General features: G+C 41.4%; 3 protein-coding genes across 3 annotated transcripts; all 3 read left to right on the top strand.

Moving 5' to 3' along the window:
* Positions 1 to 1,892: 1,892 nt before the first annotated feature.
* On the top strand, positions 1,893 to 2,906 carry LOC108433203 (trace amine-associated receptor 13c-like). The gene is made up of 2 exons (XM_037546926.1): positions 1,893 to 1,967; positions 2,070 to 2,906. Exons 1-2 carry the CDS (start codon positions 1,893 to 1,895, stop codon positions 2,904 to 2,906), a joined length of 912 nt encoding a protein of 303 aa, XP_037402823.1.
* Positions 2,907 to 9,335: 6,429 nt separating this feature from the next.
* On the top strand, positions 9,336 to 10,358 carry LOC108433202 (trace amine-associated receptor 13c-like). The gene is made up of 2 exons (XM_037547439.1): positions 9,336 to 9,413; positions 9,525 to 10,358. The coding sequence occupies exons 1-2, from the start codon at positions 9,336 to 9,338 to the stop codon at positions 10,356 to 10,358; spliced, it is 912 nt and encodes a 303-aa protein (XP_037403336.1).
* A 3,987-nt stretch (positions 10,359 to 14,345) lies between these two features.
* Positions 14,346 to 15,377, top strand: LOC119265953 (trace amine-associated receptor 13c-like). The gene has a single exon (XM_037547027.1). The coding sequence runs from the start codon at positions 14,355 to 14,357 to the stop codon at positions 15,375 to 15,377; it is 1,023 nt and encodes a 340-aa protein (XP_037402924.1). The 5' UTR covers positions 14,346 to 14,354.
* The last annotated feature ends 1,432 nt before the right edge of the window (positions 15,378 to 16,809 follow it).

The raw sequence follows: 16,809 nt of genomic DNA, 5'->3' as shown, positions 1-16,809 counted from the left end.
GCTGTGTATGAAAAATAGCATTTTAATTTTTTTTTACAATACAATAATTTTACAACAAGGAAATCATACCAACAGTCAAACAATGAGGTTGTAGTGTGAGGGTATGGAGATGCTGTGCTGTTCAGGACCTTAAAAGTCCTGCCACAGGGCAGTCGTGGGCTGGAGGTTAGGGAACCAGTCCTGTGATTGAAGGTTGCTGGTTCAATCCCCAGAGCTAATAGTACATGACTTAGGTATCCTTGAGCAAGAAACCTAACCCCTGACTGCGCCCTGGGCACTGCAGATAGGGCTGCCCACCGCTCTAGGCAAGTGTGCTCACTGCCCCCTAGTGTGTTTGTGTGCTCACTAGTGTGTATGTGGCGCCTCTCTTCACAGATGGGTTAAATGCGGAGGTGAAATTTCCCTGTTGTCTAACTAATAAGGGTCACTTAATTCATTAAAAGGGCAGTTAATGCTGTGTTGCAATGTGGCTGAATTACATCAATTCTGACAAAATGAGTAGGCCACAAGTCTTCCATAGTGTGTGAAAGACTGATTTCCAGTTTATATGCCAATTCATATGGCATATGTTCCTTGTTTAACTACGATAAAAGAATCCAACACAGGGCATTTTTGATTGGATTAAAAAAAAAAAGTTTGCAGGATCAAACTTACAGTCAGTTATTTTGGGGCCACAGTTGTGGTTTTTATTTAAAAAATACATAAAAGGCTTAGGTTAACCATAACCCCATGACAACTAGTCCCTTCTGTACGGCAGCCTGATAAATTATACCATGCATCTGTAATCCCTATACATAATTTTTGGTTATTTAATAGAGATGGTTTATTTTCACCTAGTAGTAGTATGCTAAGTAATATGAGGCTTCGCCTAAGGAACATTTTTCAACAAGACCTTGAGCTGAAACAGCTGCTGAGCTAAGAAAAACATCAGTAACAATTTCTATGAACGTCACATTTGTAAGCATCAATAAACACATTTATAACATGTTATAATGCATTCATAAGGCATTATAAACATGGCTATAGATCTTTATAAAAATGAATTACACTGCACTACACTGTATAGCCATGCTTATTCTGCATTATGAATTGTGACTATAATGCATTATAAGTAGTGTTAATAACATGTTATACTGTCAGTGCCAAAGTCAGTCCCAACATGTAAAGCGTGAAACAAAGATAAACACCAAGTTTATTTTTGCCTTGGGATTTCCATTATTATATATCTCGCCATTGTTGCTGTTAGGGCTCTGTCGGGCTTCAGTCCTGAATATTCAGATGCGCCAAACAGGCTGCCAGAATTATCCAGCCTAGAATTATTGCTACAATGTGCTTTTCTTAACCAGCGCTCTCACTTTAAATGCTGACAGCAGCACTACTTTAAACTCTGACATCTGAATCACTGTTTAATTGTGAAATACTGGAGTAATTTGCATGGTTTGAGTTATTTATGCAGCTGAAATGAAGAGCATACTTTGTAGGTCATCAAGCTTTCGAAAATACTTTCCTTAGGCTGTTTCAATGGCTACCACACGAGTTCAGTTGTTAGCCTAAGCTCAGGTTAATGGAAGCTAAGAAAAAACAATAGATTATTCTTTTATTACTAATTGCCTCTTGTTTTGTTTATGGGCACCTTGTCACCGGTGGCCCAGGCTGGGCCCTTACAATTACTTACAATCATTGTAAACACCCACACCACCCTTGCTTATGCAATTGTTGCTTGCTTAGGTCAGCATTTGAATATCAAATGAGGGAATGATGTTAGGGATGAACTGGCCAATCATACAGCAGGAAGATTTATTTTTAGATATAAAAGGATTTGTCAAAAAACAAACCTGTCTGTTCACACACTAGATCAGTTCCAAGATCTGCATCTACTTCAGGTGACGCTGATGGAGTATCAGCAAAACATCACAGTTCAGTACTGCTTTCCTGACAACAACTCGTCTTGCAGAAAGGAAATCCGGGCAGGACCTATTAATATATTTTTGCTCGTTTTTCTCTCATGTGTATCTGTGTGCACTGTGTTCCTGAACCTGCTGGTGATCATCTCCATCTCTCACTTCAAGCAGCTCCACACTCCCACCAACCTGCTCATCCTCTCTCTGGCTGTGGCGGATCTTCTCGTGGGGCTGTTTGTTATGCCTATGAATATCATGCAGTTATTAGATTCCTGTTGGTATCTTGGAAAAATGGCATGCTGTGCTTTTCTAGTGATCGATTCTCTCTTATTGTCAGCATCTCTCTGTAGCCTGGTTTTCATTGCAGTCGATCGGTATATTGCTGTCACTGACCCTCTGCTTTATTCCAGTAGAGTCACAGTTTGCAAAACTTCGTTGTTTATACTTTTAGGCTGGTCTTTTTCTGTATTGTATGCCATCATGTGTTACTACTTTAACAACCATTTCCTTGTATCTCAGATATCAAGTCAGTGCTATGGGGAATGTGTATTTGTCCTGAAATATTCCTGGGTGATTGTTGACCTAGTAGTCTCATTTTTAGCCCCTTGCTCTGTTATACTGGCCTTGTATTCAATCATTTTTAACGTGGCCAGACATCAAGCTAAAGCTGTCCGAGATGTGATCAATGGTGTGTCAAATAAAAATCAAGCCAGTGTTTCCAGCTCTTCTGAAACCAAAGCAGCAAAAAAATTAGGTACTGTAATTTTGATTTATTTGGCTTGCTGGATACCATTTTACTTAAGCTCTCTGTCAGTTGAAAGCTTGACAACTGTGTCAATGGTGTGGACTGTGTTTGGCTGGCTAGTATTAATTAATTCCTCTCTAAACCCACTAATATATGCCATTTTCTATCCATGGTTCAGAAAATCATCTAAGCATATTGTAACTTTTAAAATATTCCTGTCCACTTCTTCAACATTTACTTTGTTTCCAGACTATTTTTAAGACTATATTCAATTGACAAAGCTGAGATTCCCTTGCAGTCAATGTGGCATTCAGGACATTTTCCTGGAGGAGAGAGGCTGGAATGTTTAGCCTCAAAGAAAAAGAAAAAGAAAAAAGAAAAAAGGGATGATCCCATACAGAAGGCTTCTTAATGATGTCTTTGTAATTTCAGGTCATATTGTATAACCATGTGAGAGCTTTGAGCATTAAAAGTAATGACCACACAGAATTTCTAACTTGGTAGATTATCCCATGGTATATATTGATGTGTATATTTTTAGCATGTAGCAATGTACAACCAATTTTTCAAGTTCTTAATGGAGTTTGTTCACTATGATTCTCTAAAATAGAGATGAATAAACTTGAAACTTCCCACCATGGTTCTGGAGATCCAATACCCTGACATTTCATTTCTTTCAACTTAGTTAGGTTTGGTTAATGAATTCATAATTTGAATCTTGTATTTTTGGGAGCAGGGAAAAAAAGTATCAGTTAAAAGGTTGAGTGTAACAAGCTGAAAAGACACAAATTGCCAAACACACCAATCAGGTGTATATTATGACCACATCCTTCTTTCTACGCTCTTCATCCATATTATCAGCTCCACTTACTATATAGGTGCACTATGTAGTTCTACAATTACAGACTGTAGTCCATCTGTTTTGTTCCCTTTTTCCCTTTTGTTCTTCAGATCAGGACCCCCATGGACCCTCACAGAGCAGGTACTATTTGTGTGGTGGATCATTCTCAGCACTGGAGTAACGTTGATGTGGTGGTGGTGTGTTAGTGTGTGTTGCGCTGGTCTGAATAGAATAGACACAGCAGCACTGCTGGAGTTTTTAAACATCTCAGTGTCATTGCTGGACTGAGAATAGTCCACCAAATATGACCACTGATGAAGGACTAGAGGATGACCAACACAAATTGTGCAGTAGCAGATGAGCTGTTGTCTCTGACTTTACATCTACAAGGTGGACTGACAAGGTAGGAGTGTCTAATAGAGTGGACAGTGAGTGGACAGAATGTTTAAAAACTCCAGCAGCACTGCTGTGACTGATCCATTCACACCAGTACAGCACACACTAACACACCACCACCACGTCAATGTTACTGAAGTGCGGAGAATGATCCACCCAAATAGTATCTGCCCTGTGAGGGTCTATGGGGGTCCTGACCACTGAAGAACAGGGTCAATGCTCGCTTGATGCCCCTGATCCTTCTGTGTGCTGCTTAGGATGACCACTGTTTTGGCCGTAAGGTGGGAGGCCCTAGTCGCCTGGGTGCGCAGTCGGGATGCTGAAGTCCCAGTGGCACAGCCTGCCTGCATCTCAACCGTCCCATCAGCAGCCCCAACTGGATCGACCATGCACCAGTTCTGGAGCAGGTACTCGCTGCGAGAAGAGGACTCTGAGCGTGACACTAGAGGCAGGCTGCTGGGTTGCCTCACTGCAGGTCTGGCCTTGAGTAGAACCCAGAGCACTGCCACTAGACATGAGAACTGTGAGGAACTCATGTCCCATGGGTCCTACCTTGGGAAAGGGCCCAAGCAGTGACATAGAGGCAGGATCCTAGGTCCACCTCTCTGCCTACCTAGAGTTCAGTGTGACCTGCTCACTGCATTCCAGCATGTCAGAGACAATTGATATTTGCTACTCCACCCATCTTGATTGGCGGCACATCTAGGACCACGCCTAGCCCTAACTGTACCACCTGGATAGCTAGCCATCGCCCAGCCAGCCGGAGACTTTGTAAAAGTCTCTCAGCACCCTCACAGACCCTATGAGTGCTGTCCAGCAAAGGTGCACAGCAAGTCAGGAAGCACTACGTGGTGACAGACCCAATTCTGATAGCAGCTCATAGTTGTCAGTTGCAAGCCTCTAGCTCCCAAAGGGAACCCAAAGAACTTGACAGTCCTCACTGGAAGGCTGTCTTTGCTACCCCCTGCCCTCTTCCATAATTTCTGGAACTTGGTGAGCATGTATGGGACGTTGCAAAGTTGGTTTTATACAGACATTGACATATGATATGGATATGCGCATCACCAGGGGGCCCAACAAATGACCGAGCAAACAGGACTAGATGCTCTCAGTGTCCAGGGCACGCCACCATGGACTGCCTTGGTGAAAGCAGCAGGACTATCAGGTCTGGGATCAGGGAATCAAGGAACCATTCTGCCACCAAGTGACCACACATCTCACACAAGACAAGGAAGTGGTACTACTGCTAGAGGGTGCCTCAGGCCCTTTGCACTTCGGGACATGGCTGAACACCAAACGATGGTTATGAGAGGACATGTGGCATGTGCCACACTCATACTGGACTTCCAAGCCCCTGTGGGTGGATTTGAAGTGGTTGTCAGCCTTGAGCACCATACCCACATACTGACTGCAGAGCACGCAGAAGACTCGGGTCCCCCTCTGAGTCATCTCGGGCTGTCAGACTGGGAGAGGTGACTCTCAGCCTATGGGGTGGTGGGCTAATATCATTGCCCTGAGTATCATGCACAGCACTCCTGTCACGCAACATGCCATGAAAAGTATCACCTCTTACACCTACCACTTCAGGATCCAGTCCCCTTTCTGGAACCATTCATGTCACTGTAGGTGCAGGGGGGTGGTGCCGGGACTTGCAGGAAGCACAGGTGCCCTTAAATATCGTGTAGAACCACTGAGCATGACCCCTGCCGACTATGCATCAGCAGGCTGCCCAAGGGAACGGTAGCCATATCAACTCACACCAGAATCATCATCGCTTACATAGCTGGGTCTTGCACCCTGACAGTAATGTAACATATCCATCCATTTCCAAAGCTGCTTCTCCCTGTGAGGCAACAGCGCTACCCACCACGTCACCGTGCCACCTCGATAATGTAATATAGCCAAACAATTTGGGTTATGCTCCAAATCAACTGGGGAACATTTACTTAGTTCTACCACCCTATATGGAATGATATGTCTGAGTGGAGACCCACCAAAACCCAGCCATTCACCTACTGTCCACCCCATTGTTGGGGACCACTGTCTGGCAGCTCTTTTGTGTCACCCTCGCTGAACCTCACTCAGCTATGCATGAAAGGGACAGAACCTTCCAGGATGACCTGCATCACCATGAGCTGCCCCTCTTAGCCACCCTGTTTGACAGAACATTGCCCGAGTGGTACCACGTGGAGGTGGCCACCCTGTGTAGCTTCCTGCTTGGTTGAGACTGGGTGCCCATTCCGGTCCCAATATATAATAGCTACTCTGCCATACGCCCTTGCTGAACATACATCTGTGAGCATGGAAGCCTGCAAGGCATGAAACCTTCCAGGACAACCCGCATCACCATGGGCTGCCCCTCTTAGGTGCCCTGAAATTCAGGACATTGCTCGCAGAGGACCACAAGGAGGTGGGGGCCATGGCAGGCTTTGCCATGCTCCTAGAGACCAGGCGCCCAGTCTGGCCTCTAAATATTGGGTCATAGTTACCCCTGCCATTTATCTGCACTATTTTGAATAGCCCAAGAGATCCGCAAGTAGGACCCAGCGCACATCCAGAGTCACTACAGCAGCTCTGCAGGGACCCAGGCACGCTTGCACACTTTCCCCCAGCGCCTTTCCCCCACCTCCCTGGAAACTGGCAGAAGAGGGACCCTGTACTCGTGCATGGCTGGCAAAGCTCCAAAGAAGGCTGAGGCAGGGGGAGAAAAGGTGGGACAGAAACCAGCGATGAGTTGTGGGGGCTTCCATCACCATGGGTGGGGTAAAGGCATGCGTCGCATGCATAGCCTTTCGGGCATGGCAAATGGCGATGACCACAACCCGGGCCTGGATGGAACGGCCACTCCCTGGATGCAGTGTGAGGCCTAGGCTCCCTTTGCCCGTAGACCTGACCGACTCAGCCCTTAGAGCCAATCCTTATCCTGAAGTTATGGATCTGACTTGCCATATAGTATATATATAATCCAGGGGAAGTGCTTAAGCGTGGGCCCAGTGGGTTTGAATGTTGGTTGTTGGAGGTTGCTTGCCTTGGATTTGGAGATGGAGTAAGGTTGGGGACCAGGGGTGTAAGGGCGGATAAATTGGGAGGCAAAGGAGGTGGGTCATATGGAAGGGTAGGTATTGGGTCTCCAGGATAGGATAATCTTTGAGTTTTTTGAAGCACATGGAGGAGTACAGTAAGCTGGTGAAGTTTGGTGGTGGTAGGTTATTAAGCCTCAGAGCAATGGGTGATGGAAATAATGGGGGTAAGCTGGTGATATCTCGGGAAAGGTGGAAAGTATTGACTTGGGGGTTTTTACTGGATGAAAGGGTGGGACTCGGATGTAAGGTGGTGAATTTTGGTGTCAGTGTATTGTGGAGGGCCCCAGTAAAGTTTGAAATTTCCCCAGCTAAAGTGTGATGTTCCCAGGGTAATATTTCAGGAAGGGAATGGGTTATGGAGATGTTTGTGAGTTGATTGGAAAGGGCCTAATCTACTTGAGCGGCATGTGAAGTTAGAGAAGTTAGAACAGAAGCATGTCCGAGATTTGCTGCTCCCAAGTTGGCTGAATGTGCTATTGTTTTCAGCCCAATAACTTTAAAATGAAGCAATCTATCCAAACAGTAATGGGCATGGGAGTAGGTGGTTGTAAGCCCCTCTGGCTGACAATGATTGGTCCTGATGTGCAGAGTTATTCGTCCAGGTATTATCGACATTTGGAGGCCCGTATCTCCGGTTGCCCATAGGGCTATCAAATCGAAGCCAGGATCGTTGGAAAGGGGAGATGATGGGAATTAATTAATCAAAGATTGATCAAGTGTGGAGTAGGGGCCTGGGAGTAGTAGTGGAGCAAAATTTAAACTATCAGTTCCATAAATTTTAGGCCATATCTCGGCAGAGGTAGAGGTTGGACAATGGGCACCTTCAAATTTAGAAGCGGCCCATCAAGACCTTTCAAACTGTATATGAATCGTGGGGGTGTGATGTTTCCCTGCTTAGAAATGTGGAGCATCGGGATGTTTCCCTGCTTAGAAATGTGGAGCATCGGGAGCCTGTCCCCCGGATATTCCCAGAGGTGGAGCTAATGGATTCAGTTCAAAAACAGTTTGGCAAAGAGGTGGGAGACATGGATTTTGTTCAAACGGGGTCTTGGTACATCATTGGGTGTGGAAGTTATTAGCCCTGGAAGTCGGGAAGGTGTGGTTCCCTGAGTTCTGGAGCTTATCATTCCGGTTCCCTGGGGGTTAGGAGGTCAATAGTGGTGTCGTTCGAAAGGGCAAACCAAGCTAATTCGAACAATACAGGGACATATCAATAGGTGGTTCCGTCATGTAGAAATAAGGGTTTCAATTTGGTGGTGAGATTTTGCTCTGAGCGTCTGTCATGGACCAGCCCGAGGTCGGCCTAGGAACACCACAGTTGAACAAGGTTGAAAAAAAAAGTCCATCAAATTCTCCTTGGTTGCTGTTTCTGAGAGAAAAATACTGTCAAAATACTTCCAGGGAGCATGAACCAGGGTAAAAAGCTGATAATAGTACACTCTGATCAGTTACAGGGAGTAGGACAGCACCCCTGGATGAACAATGATGTGAAAAAATGACAAAGTCCATTAAATTCACCTGGATGGCTGTTTTGGAGGGAAATTTCATCAGAAAAATATTTCAGGCCCACCTTACCAGTCCGAAAATAGTGCACTCCAGTTGGCTACAGGCAGGAGGATAGCAACAAAGTTTTTATGGTCTACCAGGGTCTGGGAAAAGTGTCAAAAAATCTGCCAAGTTTTTGTGGTTTAGCAGTGGTATACAAACTTCAACTAAATGTTATAGAGCGAAGGGTTCTAGTGCTTGATGTAAGAACCAGTAAGGGAACAAATTACATTGACAACACTCAACTATCTCGCCTCTCACTCTTCAAGCCTTTCATACGAGGGAGTTCAATGGAGGGAATGATGGGTTCTTGGTTTGCTGTGATGTAATGCAACATTTAAATTGAGATGCTGGGTAAGAAAAGCTTATTTGTGTGTAACTGCTTCTTTGCTGCAAGAATAAAGACTTCAAAGACAACCAGTGATCCCAGGCTGATTATTTAAAGAAGATGTTTTCTCAAACTTACAAACATGATATTCACAGAAAATGTTACCAAAATGTTTTAATAGTTTGACCACTGGTCTTAAAACTAGTTACCCAGCTTGTGGCCTGCAGGTCTCAGAGGCATTCCACTGAGTGTTGACGATGATGTAAACCAAATTGTTATTGTAAACACTCCTGCTTCCCTCACTTAGCAATTTCTTGTTTTTTTTTTGAGTATCAAATGAGTGACTGACAACTAGCTAGTCTAACCAATCATATGCTAGTAGGAGGATTCAGCGATAGGTATAAAGAGGTATGGCAGAAAGGCAGATCTCTCAGTTCAGTATTACTGAACAACACACTTGAATTACTTCTGTTTGGTAAACCTGCCCCTGATTGACATGGATGTCACAGAATTTGGGCAAAACAATTCACTTCAGTACTGCTTTCCTGAATTCAACTCATCTTGCAGAAAAGAGGTGCAAACAGGCCCTGCTTATACATTATTGTTCATTGTTCTCTCATGTGTTTCTGTGTTCACTGTGTTTCTGAACCTGCTGGTGATCATCTCCATCTCTCACTTCAAGCAGCTCCACACTCCCACCAACCTGCTCATCCTCTCTCTGGCTGTGGCGGATCTTCTTGTGGGACTGTTTGTTATGCCTGTGAATATAATGAAATTAATAGACACCTGTTGGTATCTTGGGGATGTGGGATGCTCTGTTTATCCAGTGATTCATTTTGTTTCAGGGTCAAGCTCTCTGTTTAGCTCGGTTTTCATTGCAGTTGATCGGTACATTGCTGTCTGTGATCCTCTACATTATACCACTAGAATTACAGTTTGTAAAACTGCTTTGCTCATAATTCTAGGCTGGTCTTTCTGTCTATTCTATGTCATCATCTATCTGTACTTTAACGAGCATCTTCTTCAAATTCAGATATCCACCAGATGCTACGGAGAGTGTGTTCTGGTCATAAAATATTCCTGGCTGCTTGTTGACCTGGTTGTTATGTTTCTTGTACCTTGTGCTATTATTCTGACCTTGTATTCCATTATCTTTATCGTGGCAAGACGCCAAGGTAAAGCTGTTAGAGCTGTGACGACCGGTGCCTCAAACAAACAGGAAGCTAACGTTTCAAGCTCTTCTGAAACCAAAGCAGCAAAGACGTTGGGTATTGCAATATTTGTTTATCTTGCTTTCTGGATACCATATAATTTAACTTCTCTTTCAGTTGAAAGTCTGACATCTTTATCGATGGTGTGGATTGTGTTTGGCTGGCTATTGTTCATGAGCTGCTCTGTGAATCCACTAATATATGCATTTTATTATCCATGGTTCAGAACTTCTGTTAAGTATATTGTAACTTGCAGAATACTTGAATCCTCATCTTCACATTTTAACTTGATTGCAGAGCATTTTTAAGAATTCAATTGACTAAGCTGAAGTCACACTGAGATTTTATTGTATTATAAACGCTGAATTTATTTTGCAGGTTCTTATAAACATTTTGGTCTCTAAATTACTAAATTATTTAGCAAGGTGGGTGGATGTAAATTCTGACTCACCTGTATCCTGTCTTTTAAGCATTGATATTCCAGAAAATATTTTATTTCCGACCAGATGCAAGGTGACAAAGAGGGATATATATTATAGACTTGAAGACTCTTATAAGACATATAAGCCTTATAAGACATGCTTATAAGTTATCATGACCTTAGTTTAGCTGTTGTATTTCATACACCTTATAATTGCTATACTAGTGCCTGGCAACAGGCCTGGAGGCCCACTGCACTGAGCAGTTTATTTTTGTGCTTCAATGCACCCATTCAATGTGCTGAGGGGTGGGGAAAACACAAAATATGCAGGGCAGTGGGTCTCTAGGACCAAGATTAGAAAACGCTTCACTTATGTAATAATTTACCTGAGATGATCTATAGCTCTTTTCTCTTATACAACTTCACTGTTTTAAGTGTGAGGCTTCGTCTAGTGATGCATTGCAAATAATTTGTATTCTTCATATTCTTTTCACATCATCTGAAAAAATCTGCCAGAATGGACCAGATGGAACAGAGCTACTCCATTCTATTATATATATATATATATATATATATATATATATATATATGAATTTGGTTGAGAAAATTAATGGAGCCAATTACTGGACTTGATATGTATTAGGTATTTCAAAAACTGGATTTAATTTCCTTCATATATATTTTATATAAAGGATTATTGTTATTTAATTTTTAATTAATTAAAATTAATATTTAGTTTTTAAGGTTTTTTTGTTTGTTCTTTTTTTTTTTCATTACATATTTTTTCATTCTCCCTTCAAATGTCTTACATTCAAATAAAACTATTTGCCCATTGACTCTATTTTTGTTTGCTTACTTTTATATACTCTTATTGTTATAATTTCTTTGATGAAATTTGATTGATGGAATTTCCCAGGAAGCTCTGTTTTGCACCTCTATCCACCCCAGTTTCCAATCAATATGGCTGCTGTCCTCTACAAATGAAAGTAAATATTTCAAGAGTAAGTTGTTTTTCTGTTTGGCCAGTGTTATAAAAATACAGCAGGAGTCATTGGACCCATGTTTTCCACAAACACATTCGATTGTTGATACCAACAGTTACAAACCCAGTTCTAAAAAAATTGAGACAGTATGTGAAACACAATATTCTGTGTTTTACTTCATTGAAAAACAAAAATGCGGTGGGTCCACCAGCCCCACCACCACACCAGGCTAAAGCACCTTTCCCCCTTTTTGTTCAGTTATATAAGTCTTCAGCTGTGAAACCATTCAAGCTGTTATTGTATGTTGTGCTTCATAATCAGGAGACTGACAGGCCAGTCCAAGACCCACACTCTCTGATTACACAGCCATGCTGTTGCACTATGTGCAGAATGTGCATTAATGCACCCTTATACCACAATAGACCCTGGCTGAAGTTGAACTGCTAACATTAAGGGTGATCCTTTTCTAGCCTGGCCCAGAGACCACAACATGTATTAATTTCATATGTCGATATTGTGCATTAGTGTTTTTCAGATTAGCATGACATTGTTAACATTGTTAACATATGATTTCCAGTGCATGGCACAGCTTTAACTTAGTTAAAACTGTGTGGTTACAGCAACAAGTAGCATTTACTGACAACATTTTTTACAAAATATTCCTGGGACCTACATGTGGTAATATCCATTGCAGAAGCGTTCCAGTGTTTAATGCAGAGCCATCTGATGGAGAAAGGGTCACAGTAATTCAATTATGGTTTCACAATCTCTGATAACATGCCAGACCCAGCGATTTAGTTCTAAACACATGTAAATAGCATATAGAACTGCTGTATGTAAAATGCAGATCTACTGAGAGAGTTCAGAGTAGTGTTTATACTGGCCATAAGCGATCTCTGCAACGGTGCTGTGGCTGCGGCACAACCTGATTAACAATCAACAGACTGCACACCCAGAATCCATGTTCATCATAACTGATGGTTTCAACCACTACAACCGGTAGGAAATATTCCAAACAAAAACTGTGAAGATTGGTCCATGCTGCACATTCACTCTACTGCAGTTGTCTCAGGCAATGCTAAAGGCTACAAGAGGGCCAGATTTGACCTTTGTAGATCTATCAAAGAGGCCAAATGACAGTACAAATTGAAGCTGAAAAGGATACCACACCACAACAGGCTCCCAACGCATATGGCAAGGCCCTACAACACATAACAGTTTACCAGCATAGGGGCAGAGGGGTCACAACCAGCCAGGCCATGCTTTCAGATGAGCTGAATGACGTGTGGACTCACTATGAGGCCCTCAGTATCATCAAACAGAGAAGTGTTGTGATCGCAGACAGCACACAGAACACATCAATCAATGTGTCATCTGCAGACATGTGTAAGGCTCTGAGGAGAACTAACCCATGGAAGGCAGCTGGCCCACACAGCATCCATCCAACAACATCTAAACCCACCACCATTGTGCCCCTCCCAAAGAAAAGCACCATAACCTGCCTAAATGACTATTATCCAGTTGCACTCTTTCCAATCATGATGAAGACTTTCAAAAGGATGTTGTGTCTCACATTCGCAAGACCATTCCAGACACCTTGGACCCTCTGTGGTTTGCATACCATCAGGACCGGGCCACTGACAATGCAGTCAGCGCTGCCATCTACACAGCCCTCACACACCTTGAAGACACCCATGATAGAATGTCCTTTATCAACTACAGTTCTGCATTCCCCACAGACTCTCTAAAAACGACTCACCTTGGGACTGACATCCCCCCTTTGTAACTGCTTGCTGAACTTTCTAACAGACAGACCCCAGTCAGGTCAGTCAGAGATGATTGATGGAAAGTTTGTGGACATATTTAACTGAAATATTAGATTTTTTTTTCTTAAGTTGGGATATAGGAAATTCAAACATTTTATGCAAAGGTTTAGGCACCACTGGCCAAATCATTTTCAAATAACTCTTTGGTTATTTTTTTTTTCACAGCTTGTAAATGCTCTCTGTAACCTTGTTTTAGGTTCTTAGAAAATTTAATGCAACTGCAACAACCCCTTGAAATCATATGTATTATGCAATTGGGCGATATTGGACACCACTGTGTCCGAAGACACACTACTTCTCCTAAGCTATGAAGTACCAACTATGTTGTGCTGTATGCTAACAATAAACAATATTGTTGGTTATTAAGTACACATTTTTGTATGTACACTCCCTTCCACCAGCTCCACTTACCATATAGGTGCACTTTGTAGTTCTACAATTACAGACAGTAGGCTGGGCTTCAACATTTTCAAACTACAGCTTAAGCCATCCAAAGTATTCATTCATAACATTTATGAATGCTGTGCTTGGATTGATTAAATAAAGGTTTGCATTACAAAATCTGATACTTATGGTCTCATCCTTATTAAAATACTGATCATAATAACACTTACATTCTGCATCCAATGTCATCTTTTAGTCTGTCATAATAAATAAATATATATTTGTACTTATGCATTTTGTTTTTAAATGTGCCCTACCTGACCCCACAGTAGTTAGGCTAATGGATGAATTTCTAAAAAAAAAAGGTCACCAACATGTCAGGCTCCTTAATTATAAAAAATTAAAAAATATTAAAATTAATATTCCTTAATTTTGGTCCATTCTTTGTAAAATCAGCAACTGTGATTAGCTATGGAATGTTATTCTAAACATCCCCACCATCTTATCTCTCCTGAGCTGCCTGACCCTGTCACAGATGATGAAATCTTGAATATTACATGATTTAATGAGGTTAGGGCTAAACTAACCACTCACGTCGTAGTGGGAGGGTTGGTGCTTACATATAAAACCTGCCCAAAAACAGCCAATCTTACTGATCAGTTTGATTTTGCAGATCTCAGTCCATTTCACATGGATGAGACTGATTGCATGCACAACATCACAGTTCAGTACTGCTTTCCTTACATGAACTCTTCTTGCAGGAAGGAGGTCCAAACAGGTCCTGCTTATATATTTCTGTTCATTGTTCTCTTGTGTGTTTCTGTGTGCACTGTGTTTCTGAACCTGCTGGTGATCATCTCCATCTCTCACTTCAAGCAGCTCCACACTCCCACCAACCTGCTAATCCTCTCTCTGGCTGTGGCGGATCTTCTCGTGGGACTCATTGTTATGCCTGTGAATGTAATAGGATTCATAGACTCCTGTTGGTATTTTGGAAAAATGGGATGTATACTTTTTCCACTGATCACTTTTATCTCAATGTCAGCATCTCTCTGTAGCCTGATTTTCATTGCAGTTGATCAGTACATTGCTGTCTGTGACCCTCTGCTTTATTCCACTAGAGTCACAGTTTGTAGGACCTCATTGTTAATCATTCTGGGCTGGTCTTTATGTCTGCTTTATGCCACCATGTATTTGTACTTCAATGATCATTTCCTTCAATCACAGATATCCACTAGATGTGATGGAGAGTGCGTCCTGGTCCAAAAATATTCCTGGGTGATCATTGATCTAGTGTTTTCCTTTCTGACCCCTTGCTCTATTATACTGGTCATGTATTCAATCATTTTTAATACGGCCAGATGTCAAGCTAAAGCTGTTAGAGCTGTGGTAAACACTGCCTCATATAAACATGGAGTTAAAGTTGCAAGCTCTTCTGATACCAAAGCAGCAAAAAAATTAGGCACAGTCGTTTTTGTTTATCTTGCTTGCTGGATACCATTTCACATAACTTCTCTTTCGGTTGAAAGTGTCACATCTCTATCCATAGTATGGATTGCGTTTGGCTGGCTACAACTTATTAACTCATCCATGAATCCACTAATGTATGCCATTTTCTATTCATGGTTTAGAGCATCAACTAAGTATATTGTAACTGGCAGAATATTTGAAAACTCATCTTCAAGATTTCATTTGTTTCCAGAGAATTTTTAAATTTAAGCTGGTAAAAAATGTCAAGACCACTTCACCATTATTAACCACATTAGAGTATCATAGATATAAGTATTGAAATGTAAAAACAAAGAACTGTTGGAGATTTATAGATTTTTTTTCAAGCTTACTTATTATTGTTATTTGTAATCCTAAAAATGTTAATACAACACTGGCACTGGAATATTAGTGTCTTATATAACATTTATGTGTATGCTTATGTTGTGTGACACTGTTACCACTTCTGTGGCTGTGCTTAATTTTATCTTTCTGTAATGCATACATTTCTGTCAGGCACTTGTCTGCCAGGGTGAACAGTACTTTGCTTTTGACTTTGTGGATGCAACTTAAAGCTCCCCTGATTAGTGAATTCAGATGATGTTGTCATGTACTTTAAAAAACGCATCACTATGCCTATCAGGACAATAGGCCACCTTCACCAACCCTTCTTAAGAATATTTTTTTCTCTTAAAATCCACTTAGGCAGTTTTCACGAGGATTCTCACATTCATCGATGTTTCCTTATTTGGGATTTGTTCTTATGTAAGCACAGAACCTACACACACACTCAACAGCACAACGATGCAAACAATTCTGAGGTTTAGGAACACGTCATGAAATCTGATGTCGATTTTTTTTCTTAGGACCTTTGTCAAAAACAAATTTAAAGAAAAGACTTAGGATGATTTTAGTGAATGAGTTTTATTTTTGAAAAGTTATAAGTTCGGTTTGACTGCTCGGACAAATGAAAACCGCTTAAAAACCACCAGGCTGACTGTGACAAATTTCACACAGTTTTAATATTGTTTGTCAGTTGCTCTTGTTTATTTTATGGTAGGTTTTTATTGATACAAAAATAAATGTGAATGAAATCAATACATACTTCTGTATATTATAGTTTATTTCTATTTGCCAGTCACTCATAAGTACATAAGTGCACTGTTTATTCATGAATTAGAATAATAGCACTGTCTGTCAGAGTATTTAAATACAAACATTATCAATGATCATACAGACTGACTTGTTTTATGCATTATCTGATGTGTGAAGATCTTCACAAACAGATGAAGACTTCAATCAAACCATATTTGCGATTTGTTGAGATGTTTGTCCATCAGATGTTTTTGATATGTTTCAGTGTTATGGCAGACACAGTCTTGAATGACTAAGCCCAAGCAAGATTTATCATGGTACCAAATTTTAGTACCTATGCTTATAGATGATCGATGGACTAATAAGAAGTTCCAAATTCATTTCTATCAGTTTTTCTGTCAGTTTTTACTTGAGTATGACCCACAAACATCAATAAATATTACAAAATTGGGTCACCTTCAATATGGTGGCTTGATTACTACCTCATTATCCTCAAATAGATAGTGTTACATTCTGTCTGACCTTTTAGCTGTGAGATAAGCTCCAGGATAAAAAGGGACAG

Source organism: Pygocentrus nattereri, chromosome 18 (assembly GCF_015220715.1).
Source record: "Pygocentrus nattereri isolate fPygNat1 chromosome 18, fPygNat1.pri, whole genome shotgun sequence".
NCBI lineage: Eukaryota > Metazoa > Chordata > Actinopteri > Characiformes > Serrasalmidae > Pygocentrus > Pygocentrus nattereri.
Note: the sequence above shows the minus strand (reverse complement) of the source record. Positions and strands in the feature narration are given on the sequence as shown.

Coding starts and splice junctions, on each gene's coding strand:
- LOC108433203 (XM_037546926.1), top strand. CDS start 1,893: ATGGAGTATCAGCAAAACATCACAGTTCAGTACTGCTTTCCTGACAAC. Junction 1,968..2,069: donor CTTGCAGAAAGGAAATCCGG/GCAGGACCTATT, acceptor TCTCACTTCAAG/CAGCTCCACACTCCCACCAA.
- LOC108433202 (XM_037547439.1), top strand. CDS start 9,336: ATGGATGTCACAGAATTTGGGCAAAACAATTCACTTCAGTACTGCTTT. Junction 9,414..9,524: donor ACTCATCTTGCAGAAAAGAG/GTGCAAACAGGC, acceptor CACTTCAAGCAG/CTCCACACTCCCACCAACCT.
- LOC119265953 (XM_037547027.1), top strand. CDS start 14,355: ATGGATGAGACTGATTGCATGCACAACATCACAGTTCAGTACTGCTTT.